This window comes from Drosophila teissieri, chromosome 3L (genome assembly GCF_016746235.2).
Source record: "Drosophila teissieri strain GT53w chromosome 3L, Prin_Dtei_1.1, whole genome shotgun sequence".
Classification (NCBI taxonomy): domain Eukaryota; kingdom Metazoa; phylum Arthropoda; class Insecta; order Diptera; family Drosophilidae; genus Drosophila; species Drosophila teissieri.
In genome coordinates this window covers 12,865,534-12,884,158 of record NC_053031.1, presented here as the reverse complement: position 1 = coordinate 12,884,158, position 18,625 = coordinate 12,865,534, and the positions used below count along the sequence as shown (strand labels likewise).

Sequence of the window (18,625 nt, the reverse complement as noted above, 5' to 3'; positions counted from 1 at the left end):
AGTTTATAAATCGGAACTTATTATTTGGATAATATCATAATTTAAGCATAATGCAGTGGCTTTAAAGTAAAAACCTGAAAAGCAATGAATGTTTAGGTTTAAAGTTTAACGGTTTGCTGCTCCAAAAATGAAAGCATTAAATTCATTGATCTTTTGAATAGAATTGCTGGCTATTTTCGCCATTTCCTATTTGGCTGCTCCAATTGATTTCCTACTCCACATGTTTCCTGTGCATCAATTTCCATGCCCAGTATTCTTGATTGTCTATTAATAGGCGTGTTATTTTGCACTCACTCCCACTCTAATTTTTTGTCGAAACTTTTCAGCAAGCTTTGAACTCTTGCAGCAACAGCAACAGAGCGATTCACTTTGTATTTATTGCCGTCAACGTCACATTTCCGCTTGATCTGGCGCGGAATGGCCATCAACGGAACGTCATTGGCACCACCAACATTTGCAGTTGGATCCACAATGCACCACACATCCATGAACACATCCATGACCACGTCCCTGTAGATGCCACATTTGATTCGGATCACTCCGGCCACACCTACAAATTGTTTCTGCTCCCCCATATTGTGTGTTTGTGCGAGGCGGGGGCGGTGCCGGTGGCGGAGTAGAACCGCTATATACTTGTAAATATATAAAAACACTGAGAAAAAAAGATATATACTTGTTCTAAACCAATGCACTTAGTTACAGATTCAGTTAAAAACTGATAGATATCATATGATAGGTTAAAGACAAAGCCAACTTTTAAATGGTCTGCAAATTGTTGCTTACTATTTTTCTGTAGTTACGAAAGATCTTTATTTCTTGCAGTGCTGCATATGTGCACCGCTTGTGTGGGGCACATTTTTCGCAATGCAGATGGGAGATGGAAGATGGGAGATGGAAGATGGGAGATGGCACCGGGAGTGAGACGAAAATAGATCAGGTCTAGGCTGTCATGGTAGCTGCACGGTCGGAATGCCACGGCAGCAGTGTTCTTGGAAGCCCCACACTGCCCCACTGAGTGTATCTGCAAATTTGTTGTGTTTGGTTTGTTTGCATTTCGGTGCAACGATCGGTGCAGCGAATTTATTTCGTCTGTGGATGCAGGAAGTTGCTGCTTACATTGGCCCTCGATGGGGTGTTGAAATTGGAATCAGTATGGGAATGGGATCGAATCGAATCGAATCAAATGGGATCTGCTGTCACAGTTATGGGTTATGGCTTGGAGGGCTTGAGATAACAAAGACTGTTTCGATTTCGTGGCAACTTCAAAGGCGAGATGCTGGGGCAGGCAGGCACAGTACTGTGTTGCAAGTTGCTGGTTGGCCGTTGCAAGTTGCTGTTACATCAGCACAAGACTCTCTCAATTACGAGTCCAATTGGCGGGGGGGCACGAGTAGCAAGTAACTGCAAAAACCGGTACGAGCACAGCACAGAGGTTCTTCTGGACAGAGGAGGCTGCTCACTGCTCCAATCAACCACTTTCAGTTCACAGCTGATCATGAACTTCGGCTAAATCAGCTGAAAACGAGTTTTTATGGCATAATAACCAAAACCAAAACGACCGGGAAAGAAGTTAAGGCTCCACAACAATGATGACGATCTGATCTGAGCCAAGCACTGCAGTGCACTGTTGTCTGTGTTTGCTCAACTGCTTTTCCAGCAGTTTGGATGGGTAGTTGGACTTCGACTTCGACTTCGACTTGGACTTGGACTGGGTAATTGAAAAAGTTGTTAGCCACATCAATTCCAAAACGGCCGTAAACTTGTTAATGCAACCCAGACGGGCAGAAAACGCATTAAAAAACACCAATAAGCCTTAGGCCCGATAGAATCTTAACCATCATTTTCCAATTCAAAAGGGACTTGATGTTCTGCTCTGAAACCGAAATCGTATTGCCCCCAATAAGGAAGTACAAAACGGGTAGCAGAAATATTTGTTTCTCCGATTGGTTTTTTTTTTTTTTGGGGGGAAATTCTGGGAAATATTCTAAGTTGCGACCACGAAATGTAATTCCTTGGAAGCAGTTGGAAAACTCAACGAACTAAGGACAACTGCAGCGACAAAGCAACACGGCGCAACAAATCGAAATAAACTTTATGCACGTAAAATTTTAATGAGCACAGCACGAAGTCAATTTCAATGCTAATCCGGCGGCCAAAAGCCAGACGATGGACAAATGGACATACGGACATTTGACCAGGAGTTTGGGGGACCACCGAGTTGAGGTTGCTGCAGTTGGCGCTGCTGTTGCCTTTGTTGCACATGTGCCCCAAAGCCACAAATCACGAAGGTGGCGCGATCTGACATCCCACTCACAACGGAGGCCTTCGGGCAAGGTGTCGCTAACACTATGTAACCAACGAGGGGATTATCATAGCTCCTGCACGGAACAAGGGAGCTGTAAAAAAGCAGCCATAAACTCTCGGTATTTCCGCAGCGGTATGTGTATCCATGTGGGGCATATCGGCAATAAGTGCACGGAATTTTGCAGCTTTTTAGGTTCGGCTAGCTATCTTTTATAGCCCCATTAAGTAGTAAAACGGAAACCCATCCATGACCTGTACTTTAGAATCTCAGCAGACTTTCTAATTTAGTTTAAAATGTTTAGCAATGCCGTACACTTTGATAGTTACAAGATATCTGATTGGAAAGTGTTTAGACCCCTGTTGACTAGTGTAAACAAAGAGTTACGCTTGAACTTGACAAATGCCCAAATAACGTGATGCCGAAACAAATCCTGGAGGTGAACCTGAACCGGGAGGTAATTTATTATTGAACCATTTATTAGAGCGTGTCGTTGTCGTGGTCGTGGCTCTTTGGCTCTTTGGCTCTTTCGCTCTTTTGGCCGTTGCAGTTGGAGCACTTTGTGGCCAACTGGGCACAATTGTCGCTAGGGCTTGTCAGTCATTCATGGGACGATTTGACGGCTTCGTTTGTTCGCTGAACAATTTATAGGTAACTATTTGCTTTGCCCGGAGCGTTTCTGGCATTTGAAGCAGCCGATTCCCACCGACTACGTTCACGTCTGGCCAGAGGATTGGGAATGGGAAAGTGGGTATCGGGGTGGGAATGGGTCTGAAATGGGGATCGGGCACTGGATGGATGGCTGGGCTGGATGGATGGCTGGGACGCCTTTGTCTTGGTCTACCTGTTGGCATTGCAGGAAGCGTTCACCTCCACGCACACACACTGAGCAATAGAGACATGCTCATAATGAGGATAATCACGATGGCGATGATGACACAAAGACAAAGCTGAAGGCAAACAAATAAGCAAACGGCAGACAGAAGACAGAAGACAGCGATACACAAAAAAAGCATAAAGGAACAAAAGTATCCATATATGCATGAGTGTTTCTGTGAGCGCCGCGGATTCGGATTCGGTGTCTGCCACTTGACGTGCCTGCCCCATGCTGCTCCTCCTCCATTCCCCACCCCTATATATGGCTCCCAACCCAATCGCAATCCCTATCCCAATCCCAATCCCAAGCGAAACCAAGCCAAGCCAAGCCAAGCCAAACCGCGACTCATCGCTGGCCTGCGGCTTTTGTGCTGGGTTAATTACTAAGCGAGTCACACGCGCTTGAATTATTCAAGGCTATCTTCTGGATGCATTCGTATCTATTGCCAGCTGCGCTCAGATACAAAAGTCTGGAGATGCGCAGATGGTTCTTTTGATATAAAATAATATATATAATATATATATAAATGGTAGTAAAAAGAATACTAAGGAATCTGAAGTACTTTAAGAATTGATTATGAATATTTAAAATAATTTACTTCATTAATTTCATAATGGAAACCTTTAGAGTAGTTTTTAGTATTTGATAGAAATAGGGTTTAATTATATATTTTTTTCGGTGTGAAGTAGATGCACTTTATCTGTGAAGACCTGTGGATCGCATAGTGCACACGCGTCTTGTAACTCAATCTGCTGAATTGCCAGAGGCGGAATTCAGAGGGACGAGGCATCTGGGTTTGTTTTCTGCGGAGCGACAGCATTTATGACTAAGTATTTTATAATGAAGTGGCAAATGTGTAGCTACGAAGTTGTCCGGCTGAATAATTGTTAACATTACACTGCAGATTGTTTGAATTTTTTACAGGCAGTACACATGTATTGCCAGGCATACCGAGAAATTTATATAAAAAGTGGTTTCTGTAGTGAAAACATATCTCATTAAAAGCCACCCAGAGGGTTATTTAGATAAGAGTGGCATAAAATACCATAAGTAATTATTATTTATTTGTGAAGAAAAACTTACTGATGCGTTGATTGTTTATTTGTTCTGGCTAATTTTATAAAACGCTTAGGATACCGGCAATAAACATATCTATATAATGAGACTTGCCCGAGAATCAGTTCTTCAAGTGCCGGAGAACTGAGCTCATTGACCCGTCAAACGTTATCTTAACGTCATGCCACATATTTCTGTCACAGTAATGTGCACATTTTGCAGCATAATATACCCATCGCGGCTATTTTAATTCGAATGTTTGCTCATTGGCGATCCCAGTCACATATCATCCATATCCTGAACAGCGACTTCCTCGGCGATCGTGTGCCCATATGCCTATATATATATTTATACATATATGTATATAGACAGTCGGTTCAAACAACACGTGTTCGAATGGCGAATGCACATATGTATATGTGTGTGTTCATACAGAAAAATCCACAGAGACAAACAGACGGAGTGAGTGAATTTTACAAGTTATTTTATGCAAGCCATAAATATGCACTTTACACTTTGCACATTTCCCCCCCATCTAACTCTGCGTTTGTCTTTCACTGGGCGGGCAAAAACAAACCGCATATGTGCCTTGGTCAGATGCTCTTAGTTAGACCAACACAAATACTGGCTATATCCAGGCATTCAGACACTTAGACACCCAGACACATGGCAGACGCCATGGTCCTCGGACTACGGACTACGGACTACGGACAACGGACCATGGACTACCATGGAGTACGGACTCCAAAGTTGGGTCCATGAGTGGCGGCCCCCAGAGCCTGCATACAAATTATGTACAAACATGTTTTCAGAAATGTTCAATTCATTATCGCTAACAAATGCCGATCATGTTGTGTTCAACACAGTTCAAAGCACTTTTCTGCAAATTATTGCACAGATCTGGCCGCTGGATTGATGGACCGTTTCAAATGCAACTCGGAAGCACAGACACTCACTTCATAGGCACTTTTTTCCTCTTTTTCCTCCTTTTCCCCAGACTTTTCACTCTTGGCGCTGCACTCCTAATCGTAATTGCTGTTTGGCTAAGTGATATGCCGTGTTCAGAGATTCTCAATTACACGGCAAGAAATGTTCTGCATCAATGATATGCACTCCGTTCTGATATGGAATCAGCTATTGAATGAAACTATCACATATTAGTCCGCCTTAAGAGAAAAGATGTAAAATTTTATAAAATAAGTTTTTGTTTTAGACTACTAGTACTTAAAAGTATCTTTTGTACGCCCAAAGTATTGGTTTTAAGAATGTAAGAAAGAGACCCTCTTTCTATAGTTTTTGTTGTCTGCAGATTTCGAGTTTACGCTGGAATCTGTTTAGCAGACTGTACGGCTTTACCCCAACGCTCCCTTCGCTCGAGAACACTTAATACACAATTTCCGCTTTCGGATCGGCAAAGGGGGAAACTCAAAATAAAACCAAGCCAAAGCAATCCAAACAAAACCCTATAAAGTACTTGCTCTTCGGCTGGGCCACTCTTTAGATGAGAACGCTGCTGCGTCTGCGCACAAAGGCGATTTAAATTACAGAACGTGCCCGGCTGCAGAGGGTATATAAAATATACAAAATACATAAAGTGCAAACTCGACGCAAACTTCCATTGAGTTTTGAGGCGGTGCACAGAACGCAGTACACAAATTAAATAGCAATTAACATGCAGAGGCAGCTGCAAGTTAGCAGTTGCAACTGCGAATCGAGTTGCCACAGGTCAACCAGATGCCCGCCAGTTTACGACTCCAAATCAGCGGCAAATGTGCTGTGTGCTGTGGCTGATTGATTCAAATAAGTTTATGTGGTTGGACCTAAGTGGGTCACGCCGAGCACTTTACAGCAGCTTTTTTTTGTGTAGTACTTTTTAGCTGCCTCCCACGGACAGAGCACCACATGCTTCACAGTGCGTATGCGTTACGAAAATGATTATAAATTACATTGCAAATGGAGCTGGGGAGCTGATTAGTGGACCCAGAACCTCTGACAATTCGATTTAGAAGGGGCATAGCACTAGCACGTAGTGCACAACCCACACTTGCCACCACTTTGTCATTGAAATGGTTAAAAAATAATACAAAGACCTCTCTCTGCGATTCTAACAAGTCGAAAAAGCGTAGGCTGACCCGAAGGACGCTTCCGTGGTTTGTCTTGTATTTCTCATGACTTTTGCCTCTGACCATGTGTAATAAGTATGCAAATTGCCAATGCGAATGCGAATGCGAGTGGAAAACAATTGATTTTTAATGAATACTGAGGTCAGGGTTGGATTCAAACACTACACTACACTACACTTTGGCACACAACTGAACAACGAAAAACACTCGACAATTATTGGCCATAAATGATAGTGAACTTCAGACATCGGGCCGCTTGGCTAATAAAATGTGAAACCAGAAATTACCTCAAAACTATTCGGCGCGGAAATCCTCTGATTTACGCTGATGTGATGGCTATAAAGCGTTAACTTCTGGGCTGATAGCAGATATATGTGACACTTAGGAGAGGAGTATAAACATATATATATATACGAAGCTGATTCGCACTTTTACGATTATTTCTTGCAGATTGTAAAAAGATCACACATTAAGGCACTTTTATAACGTATCTGCAGGCACTATTCGGGCATCACTCTGTCGCGATTTCAATTTATTTGCATGTTAATTCAACGATACTTTGCACATTTCTTTCGGCACACTCTGTAAGCCCCCAAAGGTGGAAAAATGCGAGACTCTGAAACTACGAATTTACGTATTTAGTTGGCAGTGGCGCGTTGCACTTGGTCACTTCTGTTTACTACTCTATGCATTCGTCTTCGAGTCGCTTTTCTTTTTCTGGGCTTGTCAGTCGCTTTTTTGCCGCTCACAAGACTGCGCGTCGCGAGTTCAAATGTTCAACTGACTCCAGAAAATCCGAAGCACAGACCCGTTAACAGTGCTTCGGCGTGCCACCAGCCGCTGTTAGTGCGCTGCTAGTTTAGACCATTTTTAACAGCTGCTGTTAGGCGCCAGGGCTGCACAAGCAGCAGCTGTAATGTTACACCCGGTGGCGAAATTTGAACATCAATGTAATTCAGAATTAGATTAGTTTTTAGGGAAATTGGAATCTTAAGGCAAATGTAAGCTAGTTAGGTACGAATAACTATGCTAAGTATATATTCAAATTTGTCCTGAGTATTTAGTTGAGCCTAGACTAGCAAAGAGATTAACATATATTTTCAATTTGATCTTGAAGTTAATATTTAAAAATGCATTTAAGTATGACTAATGTCATACATTTAACAAATAGTCTTCAAGTTTTTTACTGATGTATTTATCAGTAAATACTTTATTTGTAAACCGCAAGATATACTCCTCGTTCAACAAGAGGACTCAAAACATTCCATTGCAAAAGGGGAATCTCAGTTGACTTTGCTTTGTTGATAAGGGTAAACCTCTGGCGAGTGTAGGTGATATAATCTTGAAAGATTAATTACTCGGCCGAAGAATGTGAGTTGCATGAAGTTCAATAATATGTTGCTGGGTTCGATTATCAATGTTATTAATTACAAGTGAAAAGGTGCAAGTATTCGTAACATCATTACCAATTCACAAATATGGTATTAAATTAAATAAAATTAAATTATTTAAATTAATCGGGTTTTATTTTCATACAATGTACTGTAGAGTCTACGTAGTACCTGAGTATTTAGTGGAAGCTGGATTAGCACTGCCCTTGAGCGAAATTCTAAGCCACAAACAACTTCGCCCTGGTAATTTTCGCAACTATTTGCTCCGGAGAACACTTATCGCCTGATGATCGACCAATCTCCCGATGATTTTCCAATTTTCACAACCATTCCTCAGCCCAATTGTTACCCAAGCTTTTCTTTTTGGCGGATGAAACCAAAGCAAACTATTTAGCTGCGATTAAAGAACGTGGTTCGCGGAGAGCCGAACAAATTGCGGCTAATTTCGCCTGCTGCGAGTAACTGCCTTGTAAATGATATATCTTTTGGCCGGATTTCTGTGTTCTTTATAGGACTCTTACCTCGCCAATTTGATGGGCCGTGCGGAGAGTCGCGGCAATTTGCGCAAATTTGCATAGGAATCGCTGCTCGAAGCGGGCCAAACTGCCGTCGAATCCGCACACGAGTCGCTCACGTGCCTGCTGGATTAAAATGGCACGCGTGCGTGCCCAGTAGACGGGATAAATGTGCGACAGATGGCTGTCAATCAGCCGGGCCAGCGTGGCGTCCACGTCGGCGGGAAGTCGAAGTCTCTGTGGTGCAGGCGCTCCTTCGGAGTTACTCTGCGGAGGAGAAGTTGAGGAAGGTTCCGTCAGCTGGGGACAATAGGAAAAAATGTATGAGATTCCTTAGCTTCATGAAAAAATAGTATGTAGTATATATCAATTAATAATACTAAAACGCTATGAAATATTATTTTTTTTGTTTTAGGTCTATAAATAAGTTTAATTTTTCCTCAGTGTAGCTACGTACCTCTGCCTCCAGTGGGACCTCCTCCTCCTTTGGCGGCTCCAGCTCGTCGACCGCCTGCTGCTGCTCCTCGGCAATGCTGGCACTCAAACTGCACTCGATGGGCAGGGCGTCCGTATAGGACCCGTTACTGCCCTCCGCCAGGTCTTCGTCCTCCAAGAGCTCCTCCTCCTGCTCCGCCAGTGCCGTCGCGGGCTCCCTCTCCTCGTTTGTCGTGGGTGCTGGCTCATTCCTGATCAGTGTGATGGTGGTCGTGGTGGTGGAACTGCTGGTTGGCATCTTGGCCTGACCCGTTAGCCGCTGTTTGCACTTCTTGAGGTACTTTTGAACCCGCGACTTGCTGCGGTTCACAGAGGCTGCTGCGCCAGAGGTGGACGCGGAGGAAGAGGTTGTGCCCGGGTATCGACAGCACACATAATTAGCATTCGCGGACAGTTGGTCCACCTCTGGAGGTTCCACCTCCTCCTCCAGCTCCTCTGGATCCTCCATCTCCTGATCCTCATCATCGCGAGCTATGGGCGCTGCTCTGGCCTCTTTCATGTCCCTGTCAGTGGACTCTAGGCTCGGAATCTGCCCTCCTGGGACTCCTCCAGCCGGAACATCGATTTGCGTGTCACTCGGCACCAAGATCTCGGCTAATTCCGCTCCTGCTCCTGCTCCTGAACCAGTAACAGCTGCTTCTGCTCGCCCTGCCTCGATGTTCGTGTCAGCCTGAAAATGCAGAGGGAAAAAGCTAAGAAAAAGACCTCAGACACGTGTGGAGTTCAGAGTGCGCTTGTGTATCCGCCAGATACACAATTGCCGCATTTCAAATGGGCCAAAGTTCTTTGGCTCGGCACATGCACAGGCAATGGGGCAATGCAAAGAGCCGCATTAAACACAATTGCCTCGGTTACCACTGGCAACACGGGGCCATACAGTGGGGCAAACTATAGTGATAATCTAACATTTTTATTTATTTTAACTGAGCCTAAGAAAAGAGTTATTGATTTATTACGCAGGATATCCCTTAAGTGACTAAATACGGAATACAGGCTTATATGTTGTGCCAAGTTATAGAAACGCAACTGAAGACTCCAAGATTCGATCCACTTTCCTACTGCAAACTTAGGAACAGCTTAGAGGGCTGTGAGAGAGGGGGGGCTCGGGTTGCCTTGTTGCATGTTAAAAGTTAAACAGAAATCAATTGGGGACAGCATTGATCCGAGAGACAAGGCTGGGAAAAGGGAGTGCGAGGGGCCGCATTGCATGACAATCAAATGAAACGTCAAACGTTCGTTTCCAGTTGGTTGTTAGTGGGCATGTTGTTGTTTTTGCCGCTGCCTCAGTTGTCGTTGTCATAGGTCAAGTGTAGCACAGTAGAATTCACTTTCTTTCAGATACGAGCACACACAAATTTGCAGTGAAAGTGGATGTGGTGGCTGTTCAGTGTTCGAGGATGCGGATGGTGTGGGGATGCGGCCTAGCAAATGGCCAAACTTTGACCATAACACACATAACAAAAAACCTGGCATGTTAAACTCTTCGGTTGGCGAACCGAAATACTTTTGGTCTCGGCCACAACAATGTGACATTGTGTGGTGCCGGCGCTTTTCCATTTATTTTCCCATTATCCACTCACTCGCCTTTCCACGCCCAAACGAACTTAGCTACTAACTTGGCCAAGGAATGTGGCTAGCTCTGCAAGTCCTGCCGCTAGCAGCTTTTGGTCCTTCGTGCCGGCCTCTCAAGCGCCGGCGATGGCCGCCAGATGTCGCCCTCGGCGCCTGCGCATGCTCAATGAGTGGTCCGCATAGCCAATCTCGAACTTGAACCCCTAAAACCCCCAAAACCCCCCAAACCCGATCACTACATTCATTTATTGGCAGTACGAGCCCGCAAAGACAGAGATTTCTGTTGTCGAAGCTTATAAATTTCCACAATTTGTTCAGGCCGGGCTTTTTGAAGTGCGGCCAGAGCGACGCCAATAAATACCAATAAATATATCATCAATATTTTCTTTTTGGGCCACGCACTGAGCGAAAAATCAGGGCTTGGCCAGGTATAGTATGGTTTTACCATTCACTCTTGTGTTTAATGTCTGCACCCCTCACAAAAGGCACTGTAATAAGATAATCTGTGCAAAAATTAATCAAAATCCTTAGAGAGCATGCCCTTTTCTTGCAGTGCATGATTCTGGGGCTGCATTCCGGCAATTGGCCACCGCTCGAAGATCAGTGCCCAGTGGCCATGGCAGTGGCACGCACGATCTGGAGAAAAAAAGGCAGAATCAGAGGCAAATGCAATTTGCTGTCATGCCAACTCTTGACCAAGTGCCGACCACTGCTCATCAATTAATTGCCCCGGCTGGTTGCTTGGTCTGGTTTGGTTGGCTTTTGGCTGTGCTTTTGGTTGGGCTGGTTGTTGCTGCTCTTGGATTCGTTTTTGGAATGGGTTCGGCCCGCCCGGGGGCGTTTTGTCGGTGGGTATTGGTGGGTATCGGTGGGCATTGTCGGCGGCGGTGGTGCGTGAGTCTTGGGCAGTGGGTCGGTCGGTGGCTCAGCTGAGTTGAGCTGAGCTGCTAGCTGCTAGCCCGCTGTTCAAATTATGGCCGCGCGTCAAAAGGAAATCGAAAATGTTGCACTAGTTGGCTGGACAAGCCATTAAAGGAAGGTCGCCTCGCTGCACACCGACAGCACAACCTTGGGGCTATGCCGTGTATCTAAAATATATGCCGATCTCCCCATCCCATACGATTCAGCACTCTCTCACGCATCTACGGTTTCACCTAACGCCGTCGTGACCCAAATCGGAATCGGGCATCCACCATCCACCATCCACTATCCAACGTCCAAGATCCACTCCCCTTTGATTTAGTGGACTTGGACACGATGGGAAATTAATTTTTATGCATCTCTTGTCACATTTGTGTTAATCAAAACATTATGACTGCGTTTTCGTTTATTAATTGGCCAACCAACTCCGGCAATCTAAACACCTGCGGAGGAGCTAAAGCTGGAGCCTAAAAGCGAAAAAGCTGGAAATGTCATTGCCATTGCCATTTGGACGCACTGCCTCTGCCCACAAAGCAAATTAAATTTATTGCGTGTGATTTTGATAGCGCAGAGATACACAGAAATATTGCGTCAGTAACTAATTTGTTAGACGATCGTTTTTTCTCGTTACCGATTGTAACGGGTTCGAAAAACTTTGACTAACAAGAATTATAAATCCCAATTCCATAATATGAATTATAATTGCATCTCGTTTTGTTCATTGATCCTTAATAGTTTTAAGTTCGTTTAATAACAATTGCATATAAATGGGATAAAAGGTTGGAGTTTTAAAGTGGTATACCATTAAAAACTAATATAAAAAGCCCTGTTTTAGCAGCATATAAACATGGAAAATAAAAAATATTTATGTGGGAATTTGTAAAAGTAGTGTAGGTGGTGCAAATTGCATTGCATTTTTTTTTAAGAAAGACTGAGTGTGTGCGTGCGTATCTGTGTGGAAATGCGTGGGCTCAAACTGCCACTGCATCCAAATTAAAGTGACAGCCCCAAGAAATTGAAAATGACTGTGAATGCGTGTCGTTAATGGGCTGTCCTAACCCCAGACTAAGGTTAAAGAAAGAGAAACTGAAAGCTGGACAGGAAAACAGGTAAACGGCGAGGGTGGCCAATAGAAAAATTAATATGCAACATAAAAGTAATAATCTTACTTGATGGGTAGTGCATTTATTTGATGTTCATCATGTGAATTCAATATTAAGTGGAAATTGTGGCAACCAAGAAAAATAAATGTCAAAGATTCCTGCTTAGTAATGTTAAAACGTATTCTTTTGATGTTCGCTACTTCCATAAAATGCGAACCAGTATCTTAAGCAACCTCGACTGTCATTTAAAGGTCATTTAAAGGTCAGCCATCACCACCAGTTAAGCCATTGCACTTCCTTCCACTTATGGGTCAGATCGACTTATTCGATTACGAAAACCCATTTCCTATATCAAATTTGCATCTCGTGCGTTGAATAACAGCTGCATGCCAATTGTCGGAGGTTTATGAAAGGTTCAATGTTTCGGCCTTTTCCGCGCTGAGATCGCAAATGCGTTGCAGATTTTGGTTTTGAGTTTTCAGTTTGCAGTTTTCAGTTTTGAGCTGCATTTCGCCGTCGACGACGAAGACGAACTCAAAGTCGCGAGCTGAAAAATTCCCACGTCGTGCGTGAGTGCGCGGGAAAATATTAAACAGATTTTCATGTCTGAGGAAAAGCATACGAAAAATCGCTCTCAACCGCATTTAATAGCTTCGGAGATTCGATTTGAAAGGCGTTCGTCGTCGGCGATTTTTTTTGTTGGTTGGCAATCGCATGTCGGGGCGTTTTTGCATGATTTCTAGTTAAAATGCAAAACTCTGGCTGCGATAAATAAATATGCATGCCTCGAATGCAACGAACAATGTGGAAAACGGCAACCGAAAACATAAACTGCACTTTGAATTGAAACTGACGAGCAGCGGATGCACAGCCCCCATCTATCCCATTCCAACCCATCCCCATCCCCATCCCCAACCCATTCCCATTCCATGCACCTATTTGGAATTGGCCAGCCGGCCAAGCAGCCAAGTTAACAGCGGCAAATCACCAAACAGGCGGCGCAATTAGCCACCACTGCCTGCTAGTTGCAATTTTTATTTGCTCTCCTGGTTTATTGGCCATTGAATGCAACGCTCCGCGTCCACCTGTCCGTTTGTCCATCGGTCCGGCCAACAAATGAGCCACTGATAAATATTATTAGCGCACGGCCAGTCGCAGTGGCAGTGGCAGTTGCAGTTGCACCACCGAAACCACCGAAAACCAAGTGCAAGATCAGGTCCCGCACCTAGAGTACACTGAAAAAGACTCTATTTAGGTTCCGGATGAAGTCAAAGCCCATCTTATAATCCGTGCTAAGTTATTCCACATTTCACATGTGCTTTAGATCATTTGTTGCAGTGCATAGTTCGGCGCACCGGCTGCCACATTTGCGGCATAATCGCAATTTATTTAAATGCGATCCGGGGTCTGCGGAGGATGGGACTATTGGCTACCTCTTGAATTGCAGTGCCACCACAAGCGCTGCCACTCTGCAATTAATATCGACATTTTAACACTTTACGTTGAATTATTACATCTCTTACTTTCCCAATTGTTATTATCTGTGGGGCCGACAGTCGCAGTTCGTTTATCTAGTTTGGTGGTCCCTATTTCGGCGCAACAGCTTTTGCCTTGTCGAGTCTTATTTTGGCTGCTGCTTTTCCAAGCCGCCAAATCACTGCTATTTCCTTTGCGTTTTCGCAGTGACTTTTCCTATCCCCCCACTATCGTATTTCGCTAATGGGCGGGAAATGCAACTGTCGTCGCACTCGAATGTCAAGGAAAACATCGGCGCACATTAGTAGAGTGCCCTGGCTGCTGATTGAATAACGCCAATCGAGGTGTGATCGGATTGGTTCAGTGTCGGAAATTGCCAATCCTAAGTGTAGCAAAAAGAGTCGTAAAGTAGTTCCTTAAACTGGTAGAGAAATGCAGTTAATTCGGTGCTAAAGAAAGGTGATTTATGCTGGAGTATGTAGGTTAAGTATGCTAAGGTCATACATCTCTTGGAATCTTTAAAGGCTTTTTGTGCATATCTTTTGAAAATGTTACCTCTTTACAATTGGTGAATTTATAACCAAATAGTTAAAACTAAATTAATCCCACGAGTTGAGAAATTCCTGAGATCCCCCGAGGGAAACCTGTTGCTTGCAAAAAGTTCCCAAAACTTCATGAAATGCTATAAACTTTCGCCAACTTCCCTTAACGAACTGGCCGCCGCTTAATCACAAATCAACTTTCACGCCCCCAAAAAGCGCAAAACACTCGAGAAATATGAACTCTCGTCTTGAGCGCTCACTTAAAGCTAGCCACATTAATCTACAATTACTTTGTATGCCCCGATAGCCGATGGCCAATGGCCAATGGTCGAGAGCCGAGAAAAATGACTCAATTTAAATCAATAAAGGGCAGGGAAGCGGACTAAGGCTCTTTCGCAAAGGTACGTGGTGACCCCGAATGCTGCAGAGATGGAGGCATTCAGGGATAGAGGGTGACCCACCGTCTCAATGGCCGCATACGAGTGCCAGATCAACTTCGGGCTGAGGGGCCGAGGATTGTGGTGCAGGCGGGCATATTGCTTCATGAATATTTTCCAGATTACATAAGCCATCGTCGCAGCGTCTCCGGTCATAAAGATCGATATCCACATGCAAATTATATGCGTGCCAGGAAACTGCCGGCACATCCACGTCCACGTCCACATCCACATCCACCTCCAATCCAGATTCGGATTCGGGTTCGGGTTCAGGTTCGGACTTGATGCGTAGTTTGCTGGGTTGCGTTTATTGTTTTCATAAATAAAGCGAAGGCACACCGAAATTTGTCGGCTCGCATTATTATTGTTATTATTATTGCTTATTATTATTGTTGCAATGGCGATATTCACTTGGCCAGACAGATTCACTTCATTTTTCACAGCACACAATCGCACACAAAAACAAACCGATCCGAACCGAACCGAAGCGAACTGAACGGCTTAAACCAACAAAGGCGAAATGCAAAAGGCAAAAGGCTGGGCGCATACAAAAGGAAGGCAGTGTGGCAGATACTTTTGGCTCCCCCTTCTCGTGATCTTGTGTATTATTTTAATATTTATTTACATTTTGAGCATTTTGCATAACGCGCGGGTCACGACGGAAATCGTCGGCTGGCAATTTATCAATACATAGTTGTGTGGCCTAAAGGAAAAAGCCAAAGTTACAGCCATGGAAAAACTAGAAAAAAAAACTGGGCAGAAAGGTTCGCAGACGCGAAATCAAAACAAATGAAAAACGCGCCAAAAAATCAAAACGCGCACAAATTTTGCTTCACTGGGCGTACGTTTCCCATTTTTTGTTTCTTTTTTTTCTTAAATTTTTTTATTGCTGAATCGGTCGAAAAGATCAATATAGGAAAAACGTCAAGAGCCATGAAGTCCGTCTGTCCGGGAAACGAGTTCAAAGCGTTTGCGGCGGCCGCTTTGCGCCAACTAAATTGAAATGAGCGGAGCGCGAAATGGAAAAGCCCAGTCGGAATCGAGGGTGTAACTCACAGATACTCACCCAAACACCCAAACACCCATACCCATTTTCCACTGCAGGCTTCAATGATTTTCCATGCGTGCGAACGCTTGTTTGCATTTTGCCTGGGCTTTTTCGCTTCATTTCAGCTTTTTGGCTCAAATCGAGCCCAGCTCACTCAGCTGACTCAACCGCTTGAATGGCCGGCAGAAAAACGCTCGCGGAACATCAATGGCAGCAACAACAATAAGCACAGCACACCCACAATTATCGGTGATTTATAGTGGATGTGGACAGGGATATCTCCACTTTGACGGGCGCTTGGTCACCGATCGCATTAGAATACAATCAGGGAAGGAATACATTTACATACATTTCCCAGAACGTTGTTTTTCAATCTAATTGCTTGCGCTTTCGGCAACTCAGAAGATAAATATCCAAGTCTGCATGCAGATCAATGTCTAACTATTTCACGGTGCAAGATTGCTGGATTATCTAAGAAAAATCATTAAAGTTTTAGTAGAACTGCACTTCTTTTCAAGTAGTAAAGCTTCTGGCATTAATGCTACGTAAATTTCGTTACTTTATGTATTTTTTAGATCCCGAGATAACAGTTCTACTCCCAGTTTAAAGAGTATATTTTAGTTCGGCATAGAGCAATTCGTTCAGTTCCATTTAGTCAGTATTCGAGTATTCCAGGCTGGGGACTGAGGTCTGTATTATGCACAATGTTATTGTTTGCCCCGCTGAATAGCCGCCGCCCTTGTTTCATGCCCATCCCTCTGCCACAATTGTGGATACTAAACATCATATAGACATCTTCAACTCCTGCCTTGAACTTGGCAAGTTCCCGTATATACTTATGTACACATATACAAAATAGAGGGCTGTCCGCATATATTTCGTTTGCTACTTTGTCGGTATTTAGCTGATGCCTTTTGACGGACATTTGTTTACGATGCCAGACGCAGGTTTACCCTAGAACGCTAACGAGCCGGGGTTCCAGTGGTTCCTGGCCTCGAGAAACCCATGCGATTGCGTTAATCGGAACACGCGATGAGTGTTTACTCCGCTTTAGTTTCACAAAAAAAATCTGGGCAGTCGCTGAAACTTCGAGTGGTGCGAATAAACATTTGCCAGCGGGATAAACAATATATGGGCTCCACCGATGGCCCATAAATATGAGTATTAAGTGCTCTTCCCGGTGGGTCTGCCATATTTTCATTTGCAATGCGAACGAGCATTAGGGTAAAGTTGCACTGCAAATTGGGCTGTGAGTAAGAGTATCAATATTTCCGCAGCCAATTAAAATCAATTAACTTATAAGCTTTTTACGGGCATAATTGTGAGTCACTAGTTCGTGATTTGATTCCGGTTTAATGACTAGGTATATTATATTATATGCCTTTTAGAAAAGTTCTCTAACTCACGTTAATCACATGTATTAACATATAATATATGAGAGCTTTATATATAACTTCATGCATGCCATTCCCGCCGTTAAAAGGGTCAGTTTACCCATCTATTTGTATACCCGTTACTCGTAGAGTAAAAGGGTATACTAGATTCGTTGAAAAGTATGTAACAGGCAGAAGGAAGCGTTTCCGACCATATAAAGTATATATATTCTTGATCAGGATCAATAGCCGAGTCGATCTGGCCATGTCCGTCTGTCCGTCCGTCTGTCCGTCTGTCCGTCTGTCCGTCTGTCCGTCCGTCCGTCTGTCCGTCTGTCTGTCCGTATGAACGTCGAGATCTCAGGAACTACAAAAGGTAGACAGTTGAGATTAAGCATACTGACTCCTGAGACATAGACGCAGCGCAAGTTTGTCGATTCATGTTGCCACGCCCACTCTAACGCCCACAAACCGCCCAAAACTGCCACGTCCACACTTTTGAAAAATGTTTTGATATTTTTTCATTTTTGTATTAGTCTTATAAATTTCTATCGATTTGCCAAAAAACTTTTTGCCACGCCCACTCTAGCGCCCACAAACCGCCCAAAGCTGCTACGCCCACACTTTTGAAAAATGTTTTGATATTTTTTCATTTTTGTATTAGTCTTTTAAATTTCTATCGCTTTGCCAAAAAACTTTTTGCCACGCCCACTCTAGCGCCCACAAACCGCCAAAAACTGTCAGTGCTGAAGACTCCTTCGCACTTTCACTAGCTGAGTAACGGGTATCAGATAGTCGGGGAACTCGACTATAGCGTTCTCTCTTGTTTAAAACACCCATTTGGCAGTCTATTGGCTCATATCAGTTGGCTGCCTAAATATTAGAAAACTTTTTAATATGCCAGGGGCGTTCAACTTAACCCCTACGTGCTCTGTTTGAGATCCGCATTGTTACAAACACAAAAATTTCGAAATCGCACAAATGCCAGCTACAAATAATTGCCAAAAATCACCGGCAAAGTCAACTCAACTTTCATAAAACGGCATTCAATTTGATTTGCACAATTTGGGGGCCTCTTAGCGGCTCCTCGACTGTCGATTGGTTTTCACATTTGTGGCATTTTGGCGTTTGTTTGAATTGATAACAGGCTGAAAGTGCCTTTCAAGCTGACAGCCATAATCGCTCAACGCCAACTGTTCGGCGGTCTGAAATAGTTTGGGGTGTTGCGGAGTTTTCCGACTGCCAGGGGATGAAACTAGGGATACATGTACCACATAGTACAGAACCAAGCCTATGTCTCCGGCAGGTCGATGGACACACCCACCCGGCAGAGCCGGCGGAAAGCGGAAACGGAACAAAGCCTCAGACAGTGGGCTCCTTTGCCTCAGACCACT

At 44.0% G+C, this 18,625-nt stretch overlaps 1 protein-coding gene across 3 annotated transcripts in view; it reads right to left on the bottom strand.

Moving 5' to 3' along the window:
• Positions 1–18,625, bottom strand: part of LOC122615749 (guanine nucleotide exchange factor DBS) — a 48,070-nt gene that overhangs the window by 27,603 nt on the left and 1,842 nt on the right. Inside the window, exons 1-3 of one of the 3 annotated variants that reach the window (XM_043790834.1) lie at positions 14,835–14,984; positions 8,722–9,429; positions 8,271–8,564 (exon numbers count right to left, since the gene is read on the bottom strand). In XM_043790834.1, the coding sequence (XP_043646769.1) occupies positions 8,271–8,564; positions 8,722–9,429; positions 14,835–14,984 (1,152 nt within the window). Of the gene's footprint in view, positions 1–6,645; positions 6,772–8,270; positions 8,565–8,721; positions 9,430–14,834; positions 14,985–18,625 lie in introns of those variants that run through there. The other 2 variants (XM_043790832.1, XM_043790835.1) reach the window with 2 other exon arrangements.